The sequence below is a fragment of the Salvelinus alpinus genome, chromosome 2 (genome assembly GCF_045679555.1).
Source record: "Salvelinus alpinus chromosome 2, SLU_Salpinus.1, whole genome shotgun sequence".
Taxonomy (NCBI): Eukaryota; Metazoa; Chordata; class Actinopteri; order Salmoniformes; family Salmonidae; genus Salvelinus; species Salvelinus alpinus.
In genome coordinates this window covers 128786972-128804458 of record NC_092087.1, presented here as the reverse complement: position 1 = coordinate 128804458, position 17487 = coordinate 128786972, and the positions used below count along the sequence as shown (strand labels likewise).

Below are 17487 nucleotides of genomic sequence, written 5' to 3'. Positions count from 1 at the left end.
GGCCTTTTCTCTCTGTCCATCTGCTGTCCTTGATTGAGATAGAACCATTACACCAGGGCTCTCCAACCCTGTTCCTGGAGAGCTACCCTCCTGTAGGTCTTCACTCCAACCAGATAATTATTAGAAACAGGTGCACTGGTTGGAGCAAAAACCTCCAGGAAGAGTGTTGAGGTGGGCACTTCATCTGAGGCCGCACCTTTATATGATTGTGTTTTGCCACTAAACTATTCTAGTTTTAAAATCAAGACAAGTTGAATCCATATTGCACTTTATTCAGGTCAGAGTTGGCAACAGATGCTGTTTACACAGGCAGCCCAATTCTGATATTTTCCCACTAATATGCCTTGTCACCAATTAGCTCAGCTCTTTTGTCAGAATTGGGCTGCTTGTGTAAACACAGCCTTAAAACCCTATAAAAGCTTTTGCATGGTGTGCTGAACCACAACGCTCATTAGGAGGACCATCCCACCTATTTAAAATGGATTAAAATGACCCTGACTGTGGTCAAGTCTTTCTTTGTAAGCTGCAGATAAATGATCTGAAATGGTGGATCACAGTGATAACCTTTCTTGCTCTAAAAGAGTCCTAGGTGTGGCTTGTCCTGAAGGCCTTAGTGGTCGAGGATGCGCAGGTTGCCAGATACAATCTTGTTTTCCAGCACTGCTCCGGCAGGAATATCAATCCTATCTCCGTGATTGGCAATAATGATGACAGTTCCCTGTGGAATGGATAGTGAGGGGACGTAGACAAATGTAACACAAAATACAACAAAACATTAGTTGGAGAGAGATGTCAAGCAAAAGTAGCCCAGTATCAATTTTCTGTATTCCAAGTAGATACTATGCAATAGGAATGAGGTACCATTTTGGGTATGAAGCCTTTACCTTGAGAGAGACGTTCTTTCCGAAGGTGACGTCTCCTGACACTGTGAGGTGATCCAGTTCTAGCATATCTGGGATGCTCTCAAACCTCATCAGGAAGTCATGGACCTGCAACCATAACAAGTCAAGTCATAAAATATTAAGAATGACTACCTCCAATAAAAAAAGACCCACACAAATGTATAGAAAATCAAAATGTCTGCCATAATGACTCAACAAAATGCATTAATCTACATTTTGGTTCCATTACCTTGGTGAAAGAGCTGCCCAGCTTGACGTGTGGCGTGGAGGGGAACTCCCTCTTCTTGCTCATGGTGAGCGAGCCGGCGTCCAGGCTGTAGAGGTTGGACATGACCAGCAGCAGGTCCGACGAGGTCTTGACGGGCAGGAAGCGGCTACGGGGCACGTTGACGCCCAGGGCGTTGTCGAAGGCCTTGATAGCGGCGCCCACCGCTGTTTCCAGCTGGATCACGTTCAGACCACCGTCCAGCGTCTGGGGAGGAGGTAGTTGAGGGGTAATTGGTGCTAACGTTCAGTGAGCTTGTGGCGGCTATTTCAACGTTATGCAAATCTAATCGTAGTTGAGTTGCCATGGGTGACAGCCATCCGAAAAATATTAATTCATATAAAATGGGATGGTTAAAAGTAAAGACATCAAAGGAAACCCTAAAACACATGGCTACGAACTAAACCCACTAGATACAGATACCAGTTCTCATTTAAAGACTCGCCTTTCCCCTGTCCTCTCACCTTGGGGTTGACGATGATCTCCATGTCCATGGTGTTCTGCTCGTGCAGCCTCTTAATGGCGGCAAGGGAGATCCAAAGGTTGTTGGTGTTGAAGATCTTGAACTTGGTGACCGACTTGAACTCGTCCACGTGGGCTTTGGGCACCTGGGCAATCTCCAGCAGACGCAGCTTGTCGTCATACTGGATCAGCGTGCCACCCTGCGGAGAGATTGAGAGGCGTGGCAGAACCATGCATGAGCAGTCAGGAAATTAAAGAAATGGTAGGCTGTATGCCATTTTACATTGAGGTATAATACATCGCAAAATGGATCATACAATTGTAGGGAATTCACTTTTATCATAATCATTTTATCCTCTACCATTGTCGCTTTATCACTCTTTTTAATGGTCTTACATTTTTAGCCCCAAGGTCCCCAAATACTGCCGAGGTGGGTGGACTCTGACCATCAGCGACATTAACAATTTAATGAACCACCAGGGAGAAAGGAAAACCAGCACTACCCCATGGCTGCTTCTAGCTAGCACACAAACCTCTGCTCACCTTGACGTCTGCACGGGTCTTGTCCGTCACCTCCATGATGAACTCGCAGCGCTTGTCTTTGGGCTGCGTCATCAGGTGGTTGAGGATGAACAGGTCCACGGTGGCGCCCAGGTTGTCTATGTTAGACACGAAGATGTACTCCTTGCCCGCGGCGATCAGCTTGTCCAGCAGGCCGGAGTTGTAGAAACTGGCGTAGATGTCTCCGTGGCCGGGTGGGTACCAGGCATCGGCGTGGTCGCCGTGCATTCCCAGGTCCTTCGCCACGGGCAGCAGGGACTCCTTGTTGATCCTCGGGTATCTAGAGGGGCAGGAGGAGTTTTAATAACGTTCATTTACCTTTATCTACACAGGTAAGTCAATGACAACTGATTCTTATTTACAATGACAACCTGTCAAGTGAGGTAGAGGTGAGAAGAGAGTGAAATGGAGAGTGGAGGAGAGATGGATGAGTGTAAAAAGAGGGAGAGGATGTTCAGGAAAGAGTTAAGGAGGATCGTAATAGAACAGGATCATGTCCAGTACAGAGAAAATGTTTAGAAACAGGAATGTACCTGAACTTGTCCAAGAGCAATGCTCATTAGGATTTTACATTGCAAAACGCTTTAAAAAGAGTGTGGCCTGCTGAACACAACCCAGGTGTACATTTCTGTAGGTGCGGACGTCTGTGTGCGTGTGTTACCTGCTCTGGTTGAAAGTGTGGATGTGCACCCGGTGGTGTGTGTACTTCTGCAGGATTTTCTTGGTGTCCTCGTCTGTGTTGAAGGAGTTCATGAGAACAAGAGGCACATCCACGTTGAATGTCTTGTTTAAGTGCTGAGAGGGAAGGCATTTATTTTTTTAATGATTATTTTTAACCTCTTTTTCTCCCCAATTTTGTCATATCCAATTAGTAGTAAGTTAGTCTTGTCCCATCGCTGCAACTCCTGTACGGACTCGGGAGAGGCGAATGTCGAGACCCATGCATCCTCCGAAACACAACCCCGCCAATCCGCACTGCTTCTTGACACAATGTACGCTTAACCCGGAAGCACCAATGTGTCGGAGGAAGTCACTAGAGAGCGATGGGACAAGGACATCCCGGCCGGCCAAACCCTCCCCTAACCCGGACGACCCTGACCCAAATGTGCGTCGCCTCATGGGTCTCCCGGTCGCAGCCAGCCGTGACACAGCCCGGTATCAAACCAGGATCTGTAGTAACGCAGCTAGCACTGCTTTAGACCACTGCACCACTCAGGAGACATTTTTATTACTGGAGTTTGGCTCCCTAAATTATGTTGAATGTAGAAATTGAGAAAAATAAATATCTAGTACTACAATAACTAGCTCTAGTTGACATTCACATACTGAATATTTGTATATCTTTTTTTTTTTTTTTGTGTGTTATGTTCTCTCGGACCAAAAATGGTATACTACAGTACAATATAATACCTCTATCTGATGGACGGTAAGGTCCAGGAAGGTGTTCTCATTGCGGACACTGATGACACTCTTGGGGCCTTTGCAGCCCATGCTGGTGCCCAGGCCTCCGTTGAGCTTGACCACCACCAGCTTGTTGAGGCTGGCCGCTACGCTGTCCGGCAGCCCCTGGGCCTTGATCTTGTCATAGGGGTGGATCTGCAACAGGGAGGGAAAGAGGTGCAGGTCAGATACTGGGAGTAGCCTGAAGATTATGATCACTTGCCCAAAAATGTAGATGTTTACACACAGACTGGCAATGTTAGAACGCTTCAGTGCAGGTCCTACGTTCCTCCATTAACAAAGTAGTAAGTTACACAGAAATGACAAGTTGACGGATTTTCAATTAAACAAATGGGGACGATTCAGAAATCTGTTTAGGCTACAGCAATGCTTTGCAGTTTGGTTGTTTTCAATAAAATAATTCACCTGTCCAATGGGGTAACCACAGAGAAGACTCAATTGCCGACTGCTATATCAATCCCTGTGAAAGTTGGATCTTCAGTTCAGCATTTGACAACTGGGGGGCAGTATTGGGGTTGCTCAAGGTAGGGTGGGGGGGGGGGGGTGCTCTGTTTTGGAGCGTAGGAGGGGTGGAGAAGGGGGAGCTGGCATCACTCCAGGCTCCTATTATGTAACAGTGCTGTTCAGTGAAGCCATGGCGACAGCTGTCAAAACCCAGAGCGGTGGAGATAAAGTACATCCTCACACAGGGACTGAGGGGAGAACAAAACACCCCTACAGAATGGTCCAGAAATAGATTTGTCCAATAGGAAAAAACAATAGGCCTACTATTTAATTATTGTAGGCCTAAGTCAAGGTACAGCGGTAGCCTGCATAATTGAAAAAGGCAAACTGTTAATATGGTATGTTTTACTGTGAACTGAATACAGTGTAAGCTAGATGTGGTAAAGTCAGACTGTGGGTATAATTCACTGCCATTTGAATTTCCTTTCCTGTACTTCGTCATTTATAATAATTCCCAGGGAGAAGGAACATGCCCTCTGGTCTTTACTGGCCCTGCTGTTGGCAAATGGAAAGATGACAGATGTACAACACAAGAGGACAAAAAGGACAGGGAGTAATTATAGACTGTGTGTCATACTCAAGACCTTAACTTTTACACAATCCGTTACACTCTGCCTTCAACTTACATACACACCTAACTTTACCTCCCTCCCATCATCCTCAAATGCCTAGACAGACGCAGGAGAGTATGATGGGAGTGTATGATGACACCTCATGCACTACCTTTCCACACACACACACTTCCTGCACCGTCGGAGGGAGGCTACAGTTTCAGAGTTGGCATGGTAACAGGCAGCCAGGCCTCTTCCTTACCGCTCACACCATGAGACGAACCATCGAGATGAGAGTGCGACCATGAAGGAACTCAAACTGCCTCGCAGTATCTTGACAACGTCTTCCCAAAGATGGGCCATTTCAAATCTAGCTTATAAATGTGATTTCCCAATGCTATGGGCAGTGTTTTCCAGGACCAGACATTAGGAGAAAGCCTAGTCCTGCACTAAAAAACATGTTCAATGGAGACTCACCATTGAAAGTGGTGGGCTACTTCTTACTAGTCACATGAGGGGCTCCTGAGTGGTGCAGCGGTCTAAGGCACTGCATCTGCAGTGCTAGAGGCATCCCTACAGACCCTGGTTCAATTCCAGGCTGTATCACAACCGGTCGTGATTGGGAGTCCCATAGGGCGGCGCACAATTGGCTCAGCGTCGTCCGGGTTAGGCCGTCATTGTAAATAAGAATTTATTCTTAACTGACTAGCCTAGTTAAATAAAATAAATAGTCTATGACTAAGCCTACAGTCTGGGAAACAGCCCTATAGGCTACAGAGGCAGCCTGCACGCACTCTCCCAACAAACCCAATGTATTGTTTTACAGTGTGTACTGTATTCAGTGTGTATGGACTATTGGAAAATACACAAAGCAACGTGTAAGACACAGGAATAGGAAACTACTTAAGAAAAAACTAAAAGCTACAACCTCACGTGAGTTAGGTGGCAGAGGGTTCAAAACACTTTAACAGCTCAACTACTATTAGGCTGACTATCACCACAACCATAGCCCCCTTTTAAATGAATAGGAGTCTGGAGAGCAACTCATCCAGAACGCCGCAGCCCGTCTGGTGTTCAACTTTCCCAAGTTCTCTCACGTCACCCCGCTCCTCCGCTCTCTCCACTGGCTTCCAGTTGAAGCTCGCATCCGCTACAAGACCATGGTGCTTGCCTACGGAGCTGTGAGGGGAACGGCACCTCCGTACCTTCAGGCTCTGATCAGGCCCTACACCCAAACAAGGGCACTGCGTTCATCCACCTCTGGCCTGCTCGCCTCCCTACCTCTGAGGAAGTACAGTTCCCGCTCAGCCCAGTCAAAACTGTTCGCTGCTCTGGCACCCCAATGGTGTAACAAACTCCCTCACGACGCCAGGTCAGCGGAGTCAATCACCACCTTCCGGAGACACCTGAAACCCCACCTCTTTAAGGAATACCTAGGATAGGATAAAGTAATCCTTCTAACCCCCCCCCCCCCTTAAAAGAGTTAGATGCACTATTGTAAAGTGGTTGTTCCACTGGATATCATAAGGTGAATGCACCAATTTGTAAGTCGCTCTGGATAAGAGCGTCTGCTAAATGACTTAAATGTAATGATGTAAATGAGAGCCGTGTCATTCTACAATTATACTTCCCTCAAGACATACAGGCTATAATAATCTTCAACAAGGATTTAACAAACAACATTTAGGCTAAATCTTCATGTTGGTCCCCCATTTGACATTACCAAAGACTGGCCCAAGCTCTACAATATCCAAGACCTCACAACTCTCTCATGTCAGAAAGTCACATCAAGATGTGGGCCGGTCCAATCAGTAGCGGCGTAAAATCACTAGGGAAGCCAATCCAGAAGAAAAAGCCATATTACAACCTGTTTTCTGATAATTGCCTCGTTTGCTCTATAACCTGTTCGTCCATACGCCTTGCGACCGTGATACACTATACATACAAAAGTACGTGGACACCCCTTCAAAATAGTGGATTTGTCTATTTCAGCCACACCTGTTGCTGACAGGTGTATAAAAATAAAAATAAATCGAGCACAGGGGCACTATGTATGAATTTATGGTTCGATCAGAATTGGCGTTATAATCATTGGCCAGTACGGAGAATCAAGTAAAACCACAAGTCCAAATCCTTCTCCATCCATGGCTAATTTACATGTGCCGTTTTGTCACACAACACAATGCCATAGATGTCTCAAGTTGAGGGAGTGTGAAATTGGCATGCTGACTGCAGGCATGTCCACCAGAGCTGTTGCCAGTGAATTGAATGTTAATTTCTCTACCATAAGCCACCTCTAACATTCTTTTAGAGAATTTGGCATTACGTCCGACCGGCCTCACGACTGCAGACCACATAAGCATGTCAGCCCAGGACCTCATCCGACTTCTTCACCTGCGGGATCGTCTGAGACTAGCCATCTGGACAGCTGATGAAACTGAGGAGTATTTCTGTCTGTAATAAAGCCCTTTTGTGGAGGGAAACTCATTCTGATTGGCAGGTCCTGGCTGTCAGTATAGGAAAGGGTCAATTTTAGCTAGCTAGCCACTGGAGGACTACACAACAAGATTAAACAAATCAAGTTTGTCAATGATGTATTGCTCTTGATGTGATTGGAGTGAAGCCAAATCCAAATAGATTTCCCTTGACACTTTTTTTGGTGTGCCAGGACCATTCATAGTTCAGTTCGCTGATTAAAATAAGAGCCACACTTTTTTTAATCAAGGGAGGCCAAATGCTCGCTGGCTTCCCTTGCATTCAATGCTACGGGCGGCAACAATGTCATACTATTTTTGACCAGACAGCATCAGATAGATGGTCTACACATAGACACAATGTCATACTATTTTTGACCAGACAGCATCAGATAGATGGTCTACACATAGACAGAGGGGCACTGTTTCACTCGCTCGTATGCTTTCTCTGGTGAGATACATTCAGCCTCTTGCGAATTGAAGGAAATGTTGGTAAATTTTGGGGATAAACCTGGCTTCCCTTGGCATCCATGAATACACGTCACTGGGGATGATACCAGTATTGGGATTTTTTTCCATGGCAAACATGAAAACACGAAGCCGAACAAACACTTTGGTCCTTTAAAACCTGCTGTATGTAAAATGTTGTGTGCTATAGCTTGAAAAAATAAATGTGAAATACGTTTCGTGTTTTGTTTCCTTGCCATGATCACCGTGAACATTTTGCTCTCGAAGACATACCAATGTTTCTTACCTTATGGGGATCCTTCTCAACATACAACAGTCTCTCATGGCTGTGTTGGAGCCAAGACCACACAGCGTTTGAAGGTGTGGGTTCGCCATCGTCAGTCATAACACAGCACAATAAGATGTGTTTACCCCAGTCTGGGCTATTAAGGTGAAGTGCCATTACTCTCGATGACAAACAGGTTACTTTCATTGTGAGCTACGTAGTTCTCTTTACAAAGGCGAAACCACCCATTATCAGGAAACAGAATTTAAAAAACATTTATTTGGCTTCCTGCGCGATCTTTCAAGAGAATTTCAGTCGCTCGAAGTCACAAGTGTTCAGATAATCCATGGTTTTCTAGGGATCTAACCGAGTTAATTCATGAAAGGAATGTGGTTTGGGCCAAAGTAAGACAGTCCAATCTGGACTAGATTTAGAGAAGGGAAACACATATCTCACTTATTCATTAGTTAGTCAGAGTTTTACTAGCGTGAAACAGCAAAAAACCTGAATAATCCCTTTAGAATGTGGAAAACTATCAAATCAAAATGTGTACAGGTTGATTGTACAATGTCTGAAATGCTTCCTATAAATACTGTAGTGCCGCAAGGTTCCATTCTTGGGACGTTATTATTCACTAGGCTACTCAAAATGTAGGGTTCTTTCCAAGCACTTAGCTAGCTGATGAAGCCTTAGAACTACTAAATATTGAGACTGCAAACTCGAGGTGCGTAGCAGCCATGGACTTCAACCATTCAAACAGTCAATCTCTGCAAAACAAGCAATATTGACCTATGAGCAATTACATAACTGGGAGGGAATGGAGAATCTGTGGGAATCTGGTAGAGAAGTAGACAGTATAGAAAGCCACTTTACTTTGCATGGACTGTTTGTGAGATTCACTCAATTAGGTACATTAACTCACAAGTCAATAATGTGCAGATTTATTGCATAAGACTGACATTACTGTTATATAGGATAAACGATTAACCCTTTCAGAGCCATACAGCTTCTGTCGATAACAAGAAATACAACATGACGAGATTTAACTCGTAAGAACTTAAAACTGAGTTGTTTGAACTTAACACAACTGCAAACTCAAGGTCTCCAAGGTGACACAATGTCTCGATGTCACAAGTGCGGAACGAGTCCAGATACGCTTTCAAATTCTCTACTTATGGTCGTGACCATGAACCACGCCCCAAAACAAGGCTGTCCAAAGACAGTCCTACAGTGAGGCTGCTAGAGCAGATAGGACTACACACCCACCCATGCACGTGGGTGGAAAGAGTGTAAACTTGGGCTTGGGGCAGGGTAAGCCAAATATCACCCCAGGCCAGAATCCTGCTCCCTCAAGTCTGTGCTTTCGAATGCTGGAAAGGTCAGGCTATTTATAGGGTAACCTATGAGCTAGGGGTTATTTGGGGAAAGGGGGGGGGGGGGGGGCTTTGAGATACTGGTCAGGCTCTGAGATACTGAAATGTCACCCAGGTGATAAATAGCTGGCTTGCTTTGGCCCATAGCTACACACAGTGTTCTTGGATCTGGTTACCTCGTTTCAGTTCTGTTGGTGTGGGGTGCTTGTTTCCATCCCTTACTACGTACTCATTAAGATCTGTGGGCTTCATGCGCTTGGGAATGTACCGACTCACAAACAAGTGTGTGCAACTATATACCAACTGGATGTAGCCTTCCTGCATGTGGCCTAAGTGTTCCATGGGTCAGTGGTTCCAGCCCAGGTCTCCCTGAAACGCCCCCCTCCTTCCTTTACATGGAGTCTACCTCCTGTCACCATAGGCGCAGTCTCTTGTCCAGCACTACTCAAAACGCTAAGTTCTTAGACGTTTAGACTCGGGGAAAAGCCCACGCCCCAGTGACCCTTCAGATGTAACACTCCCTCTCTGACTGGAGCCTCAGTTGTTCCAGTCAGCTGGGAGAGGACGGGGGGGGGGGGGGGGGTGTACTGGGACTTGGCTGGGCTTTCTGTCCCAGACTCTCTGCTGCAGGACGACAGGACCACAGCATTCTGCCCCCATAGAGCCAGTGTCACTTGACAGCCACTAACTCCACAGCTCTCATGTTCAGTTGAAAGGGGCCGCGTTGGCATCTATCTGTTCAGATGGGGGTGTGGATGTTCATTGTAGAAGAGGGCTTTGGCCTAGAGATCCAATCTCATCCAACATACACAGAGAGATGCTGCACTCAAAACAGTGTTTCTGAGACAGTTTGTGGACTAGCACTAAATATGCAACAAAGTTGATTAAAAACAAAAGAAACTACAGGTCAGACAATCCCTTGTACAAGAGGGGCAACATGAAAATAGGTCTGCACCTGCAGAAACAATAGATTTCCAATGGTAAGGAAGGGAACCATTTTTAGACATAGGCTGATCTGTATGACAAAGTCTTGTAATTTCTTATGCAAATAACGAATGCCTGAGCTTCCAGCTTGTGGCGTGTAGACAACCAGTGTTAAAACCGAACTACTCACCAGATCCTCTGGGGGCTTGTGGATCTTGTCCCATTTCACAGAGGGTCCTTTTACCTGGAGGAATCTGTGGAAGAGGTTCTTAAAACCCTCAAAGTCCTTTTTGGAAATCTGAAACAGAAAGTGCCAAGGCTCAGACTTTGAATGGACGCAAATGATCAAAATCCACATAATTGATTCATAATGGCATCCAATTCACATGCAAAACATAGCTTGATAAAAGACACACGATTGAAATCATAACATTACTAAAGCCTAAAACAGTGTCTCCCAAACCTCTAGTAACTTCATTTAGCCATCTCCATTTATTTGATGTATTCCAGAAACAGCACACCTGATTCAACTAATAGTTATTTTTATTACACTCATATAGCAGTCAGTACAAATCCATCAGCATACAAAATATTAATGGATATGAGCAACATTTATTTATATATATTTTTTACAAAAATCGAAATCAATAACGTTCTGTGGTCTTAAAGAGAATAATTAACCAATGAGCAGAAATATGGGATTGGTAAAGTAGACTTTGGTATAGTCAGTTTGTTTTGGCTGCAGGTGTTCCTGCCTGTCACTGTGATTCAGTCAGGGGTTAGCCAGACTCTGAATTGAGATTTTAGGAGGCTGACAGCGAAGTCAGTGTAGAGTTGTGTCCATCTTTCATGAAGCCGGGTTAGGGACAGTATCTGAAGTGCCTCAGTATAACTGGAGTATCCTCCTAGGATGGTGCTGCTCTTCTGAATACGCTCTAGGTCACCAGACTGGGCCTGGGTCAGTGAGCTGTGTCAAGCAGGAGCGGCATACTCCAGGGCGGGGCGTCTGTAGTCGGTGTAAATGCTAACCAGGTCTTCCTGTGGCACATGGAACCTTTTAAGGCGGCGAAGGACAAAGGGTTTTCTGTTGCTCTTGGTTACCATAGTAGCAACCTGCTCACCCCATTGTAAGTCTTTCTGTACCATTACCCCTAAAATCTTCACACTATCACACACTTTGAGCTCCTGGCCCTCAATCCGGAGAGGGCACGGGACCAGATTTAGATCGTCAACAAATTTCCACCTACTTTCGACATCCCGGGCTGCGCTGTTTTTGACAAAGGAAGATGAAGGCACAGAAGAGTTCCTTGAGCCACACCTCCAGTCGGCTTCAAGTCTGATGATTAGTAAAACATTTGAATCAGGTGTGCTTGTACTGGAATATAGTACCTCAGTATGAGTCATAAAACCTAGTGGTCAAACAGGGAAATGGTTTTGATAACCTTGTAAATCTCTCTAGGACAAGGTGACTTTTATCAATATATTCAACCGGTATTTACCCCCCCAAAATGAAACGCTAATTAGCTGCCAATGTGGCTGTCATAAAGAACTACAAATGACATGATCTGGACGAGACTGCTGAATTGAGGCAAAGGTAAGAATCTGTGGATTAGCTTTCTAATGTTAGCTAAATGTAGTAATGAGTAAATTGGCTACATTTCTTTAAATGGACAATTCTGTGAACTATCTTGTGCAAGTTTTAAAATTGACAGAACACCTGTTAGCAAAGGTGTCAGCTAGCGATGACGAGCAGGAGCTTCCAGGGATTTGTAGTTTTGCATGTCTACTTTGATGCTAATTAGCATTTTCAAATTTGAGAGTAAATCCAGCTGAATTTATTGATAAAAGTCACCTTGTCCAAGAGAGATTTACATTGTTATCAAAGCGTCACGCCAGTGTAAGACTACATGAAACATCCCTTATTTTAAGTGCTTCTAAAATCCCCTATGGGAAAAACGAATAGAAAAACAATTGGAACCATTTCCCTGGTTTTATGGGTATTATGACACCTCCACTGTGGGGCTCTATAGACCAAATCAAATGGAGCTGGTGAAGGTTAATCGAGAAAACGCTGTCCTGACCAAACCTATAGCAGCATACAGAGTTGAATTGTTTTTTCGATGTGCCATATAAGCTACATCTGAACTCAATATTTCTATTCCAAATGATATGCATCATTATTTCTCTAGTCTGTTGATGCAGTCTGTTTGGTGTCCCTATAATCAAAGCATTCTGCCCGCAACCCTCCTTTCTGACCTTTGCTTAATGGCTTTCATGTACGTTTCAGTTCAGTGTGTTCTAAATGCCCCCATTGGGATAATCATTAGAACTCCCACCTAGCCAATCTTGCTGTTCCACCTCAACCCTCCGGGCTCCTTAGTGGGTTTTAATTGCGTTTCTCCCCCCCTCCGCTATCTAACTTTAATGTGATGTGTTTGAAGTGAAACCAGGAGGAGTGTAAAAAAGGAACCACTTACTCTAAAGAGTGAATGCTTATCTTGTAAGCTTTTACCATCATGCCAATGCTTTAGTTAGCAGTAGCAATGCTAACTGCATACAAACTGTTTGCTAAGCAGGGAGAATTGTCTTTCCAGTTTCTGGTCAAATGGGTTGTGCGCTGTGCTTGTTGGATGGCATGGTAATAGCTGATGCGTTGTAAGGTGAGGGCTCAGTGGTGAGGAAAAGTGACAATGATTTCTGTGGGAATGTATGGCCTACATCATATATAGAGAAAGAGTTGAACATCTTGCCTGCTGGGGCTTAAAGTAAACAGGGGGGCAAAAAGTGGGGAGAGGAGCAGAAAGAGGTAGAAAGAGTGAATCCATGTTGTGAAATCGTGAAGTGTGTGCATTTGTGTTTGACCCATCGAGAGACACACAGGTCATTCACCATCCGGTTACCCTCTCAGAACAGCATGCCAAGAAATTTCCTCACTACTCCAAAACAACCACCCTGGATCCACAAACATGCACTAGGTACTCTCGCACCAAACCCCAGGCCCACCTCCTGCTCAGCCCCCTTGGCTGTGGTCAGCAGCTTCTCCAGCTCTTTGTGCATGGAGGTCTCATGCTGCAGCCGCAGCTTCTCCTGAAACTCTGCCATCCCGGCTTTGCTGAGATCTGCCGGGAGAAAGGAGAAAGAAAGCGACAGAGGTATTTCATCATTCAGTCCTCTTGAACCATTCGAAACAATCAAAGAGTATGAGGCCAAAGGAGAGAAAGGAGAGAATGAAAGGGAGAGGGCTAGTTCGTTCATTCTGCTGGAACCATTCAAAACTATCAGACAGAGGATAAGGTCAGTTTAAAGACGTTCAGTCATAAAGCCTTCTTGAAACAACTGCATGCCTGTGTTCTAATGAGCGAGGCAGCTTGTAGTCATTAATAAGCAAGCAAGCACATTATTTTACAATAGGTGAAATGGAACATTGTTACATATGATGCCATGCAAATGTCTACCCACATGTTGGCTTATTGGATTTTAATGGACATCTAGAATTTTCTTCCTATATCCATTATGCCATGACCAAGTCAAGCCTATTGGGTCAATATTATCATATATATATTTTTAAAGTCATTTAGCAGATGTACTTGTCCAGAGCGACTTATAAGAGCAATTAGGGTTAAGTGCCTTGCTCAAGGGCACAGAGATTTTTCCCCTAGTCCGCTCTGTGATTCGAACCAGCGACCTTTCGGTAACCGCTAGGCTACCTGCCCCTCCATTATTGAACCAGTCAATTTGCGATTCGTTCACCCTGTGTTCAATACAGGATTTATTACGTTAAGAAAATATAGACATAGCAGCAACCAAGCTCTGGGTACAATTGACATGCAAATCACTCAAGATGAAAATATCCCCCACTAGCCTAATTTGGCAATTCCCAGTATTGCATAATACCGATGTGGTGAAATCTATATTCTCAGTATCCTAAATTCAAGACATCAGAAATATAGATAAGTAAAAAGAACACACTGCGTTCTAAAAACTTTAAATCATTAATAACTAAAAAGAGAAGTCAAGAAGTGACTGATAGTCATGGAAAAGATAAGAACTGTCAAGACCAAACAATAGCAATGGGAAAGTAGCTATCAGACTCATTACCGACTGGTACAGAAAACTTACCATCCAAAACAGACATCTTTGGACGTATGACAAAATATGTGCCAAGAAAATTTATCCAAATAAGATCCCAAAAGCCTAGCCTATAGTCTTCGATAGTCTTCTGTAATTTGCCAGCAAATATTAGACATCGTTCAATAAAAGATAACCATCAATGGCTTGACACCAGACACCAGTGACAGCCACTCATGCTTGCGAAAATGAACTGCAGTCCCAAGAAACAATGTATCAATCCATCAGTAAACCCGACACCACCCAATTCTCAGTTCTCCCACCTCTTTTGGGTTTCCACTAGATAGCACAGCCACACAAATCCAAATAGGTTACATCGTCAAAATTCCTGAAAAAAAAGGTTGCTTTTTTGTGTTCATTTAAGGTTAGGAATAAGGTTAGCAGTGTGGTTAAGGTTTAAAAATCCTATTTTAAGAAGAACAATTGTAGAAATAGGCGGGGTTTAAGACTTCGTGGCTGTGGTAGCTAGTGACGACCCCTCTTTAGCAGGAAACAATCGCAAAATATCTCACTGACGGAACTATTTTATTTAACTAGGGAAGTCAATTAAGAACAAATTCTTATTTACAATGACGGCCAAACCCTAACCCGGACGACGCTGGGGCAATTGTGCGCCGCCCTATGGGACTCCCAATCACGGCCGGTTGTGATACAGCCTGGATTCGAACCAGGGTCTGTAGTGACACCTCTAGCACTGAGATGCAGTGCATTAGACCGCCTGACGTTATTTGATAAGTACTTGCCAGCTGATATGTCCGATGTTTTTAAATGTACAGTACCTACATGTAGACCTATAGCACAGTAGGCAGCCAAAAAAGCTAGGAATTAAATAGAATATGAAGTTAATTTATTATGGAACACGCATCTCTGGTCAGATCCATACGCACATACTCGTGGCCAAATATGTTACGTTAGAGGCAAATACATGCTTCGTCCACATTTCCCAATAACGCAGTTTCTTGAATAGCATCAAAGCCCTTCTATTGCATGGTTGGTCCTACCCCGCCGTTATCAGGCAGCTGTTTGGCACGCTGGCGTATTGTTCATACATTATTTGTATTGATTCATTTGACCCTGGATTGACTTTAGCCACACGATTCGCTATTTTGGCTACATGACCCGGTAAACTTGGGAGACGAAGTGGCAGGGGCAAGCTAGCCATTCTGCAGCAGAGGTAACAACTAAGATATCCATGCCAGCAGCCAATGTTTTTGTTTAAAAGGCTCTAGTAGTGCATTTTACATCACAAGCACCACGTTTTCAAGCATAACGTCATTCACTGCATTGGCTACCCACCTGATGATAATTATTTTGATATCAATCCACCAAAGAACTCCAAGGTGCTTGGCTACTTTAGCGAGCTGGGTTTCGGCCTGTGAAACAAGTGAAAAATTAACACTTTAAAATGTACATTGTCACCGTCCTAAGGAGAATATTTATTTTTGACAGGTTTCTTGCACCACGCGATGCCAAATTAAAGCCGGAAATGTCGAAGTTGGCTTCTTGACAGGCCAGTTTATAAGGGCAAACGATTGGTGAGTCAGTGGCCAATCAAAGCATGCGAAAATCCACTTACCCCAATCAGAATCTTGTTCACGAGGGTGGACCTGAGCTCTTCCGACTCTTTCTCGCTGACTGTGCATATTTGTCTCTACAGTTTATTAATCTATTAAAAATATTTTTCTAACAAAGGCTCTCGATCAAAATAAAAAGCATTACACTTAAATGAAATGATTGACAAATTACCAAATCAAATCAAACATTATTTGTCACATGCGCAGTGTAGACCTTACGGTGAAATGCTTACTTACAAGCCCTTAACCAACAGTGCAGTTCAAGAAGAGTTAAGAAAATATTTACCAAAAACAACAAAAGTAAAAAAATTATAAAAAGTAACACAATAAAAGAACAATAACGAGGCTATATACAGGGGGTACCAGTACCGAGTCAGTGTGCTGGGGTACAGGTTAGTTGAGGTAATTTGTACATAGGTAGGGGTGATGTGACTATGCATAGATAATAAACAGCGAGTAGCAGCAGTGTATAAAACAAATGGAGGGGAAGTGGGGGTGTCAATGTAAATAGTCCAGAGGCCATTTGATTAATTGTTCAGCTTGGGGGTAGAAGCTGTTAAGGAGCCTTTTGGTCCTAGACTTGGCGCTCTGGTACTGCTTGCCGTGCGGTAGCAGAGAAAACAGTCTATGACTTGGGTGACTGGAGTCTGACAATTTTATGGGCTTTCGTCTGACACCGCCTATTATATAGGTTCTGGATGGCAGGAAGCTTGTCCCCAGTGATGTGCTGGGCCGTACGCACTACCCTCTGTAGCGCCTTACGGTTAGATGCCGAGCAGTTGGCATACCAAGCGGTGATTCAACCAGTCAGGATGCTCTCGATGGTGCAGCTATCAAACTTTTTGAGGATCTGGGGACCCATGACAAATCTTTTCACTCTCCTGAGGGGGAATAGTGTGTCTTGATGTGTTCGGACCATGATAGTTCATTGGTGATGTGGACACCAAGGAACTTGAAACTCCCGATCCGCTCCACTACAGCCCCGTCGATGTTGAATGGGGGCCTGTTCGGCCTGTCTTTTCCTGTAGTCCACGATCAGTCCCTTTGTCTTGCTCATGTTGAGGAAGAGGTTGTTGTCCTGGCACCACACTGCCAGTTCTCTGACCTCCTCCTTATAGGCTGTCTCATCGTTGTCGGTGATCAGGCCTACCACTGTTGCGTCGGCGGCAAACTTAATGGTGTTGGAGTCGTGTTGGGCCACACAGTCGTGGGTGAACAGGGAGTACAGGTGGGGACTAAGTACACACCCCTGAGGGGCCCCAGAGGGGAGGATCAGCGTGGCAGACGTGTTGTTGCCTACCTTTACCACCCGGGGGTGGCCCGTCAGGAAGTCCAGGATCCAGTTGCAGATGGAGGTGTTTAGTCCCAGGGTCCTTAGCTTAGTGATGAGCTTCGTGGGCACTATGGTGTTGAACGCTGAGCTGTAGTCAATGAACAGCATTCTCACATAGGTGTTCCTTTTGTCCAGGTGGGAAAGGGCAGTGTGGAGTGCGATTGAGATTGCGTCATCTGTGGATCTATTGGGGCGGTATGCGAATTGGAGTGGGTCTAGGGTGTCCGGGAGGATGGTGTTGA

The 17487-nt window shown here is 44.7% G+C and overlaps 1 protein-coding gene across 3 annotated transcripts; it reads right to left on the bottom strand.

Moving 5' to 3' along the window:
• Window positions 1-251: 251 nt before the first annotated feature.
• On the bottom strand, window positions 252-15846 carry LOC139568745 (UTP--glucose-1-phosphate uridylyltransferase-like). Of its 3 annotated transcripts, none has more exons than XM_071390794.1 (10): window positions 15635-15846; window positions 13214-13329; window positions 10401-10508; window positions 3601-3786; window positions 2852-2985; window positions 2173-2470; window positions 1632-1829; window positions 1132-1374; window positions 885-989; window positions 252-718 (listed from the first exon to the last, which is right to left on the bottom strand). In XM_071390794.1, exons 2-10 carry the CDS (start codon window positions 13310-13312, stop codon window positions 611-613), a joined length of 1479 nt encoding a protein of 492 aa, XP_071246895.1. In that variant the 5' UTR covers window positions 13313-13329; window positions 15635-15846; the 3' UTR covers window positions 252-610. The 3 variants fall into 3 exon arrangements, with proteins under 3 accessions (XP_071246895.1, XP_071246894.1, XP_071246896.1); XM_071390793.1 differs by lacking the exon at window positions 15635-15846 and adding an exon at window positions 14330-14756; XM_071390795.1 differs by lacking the exons at window positions 13214-13329; window positions 15635-15846 and adding an exon at window positions 11458-11583.
• Between the last annotated feature and the right edge of the window lie 1641 nt (window positions 15847-17487).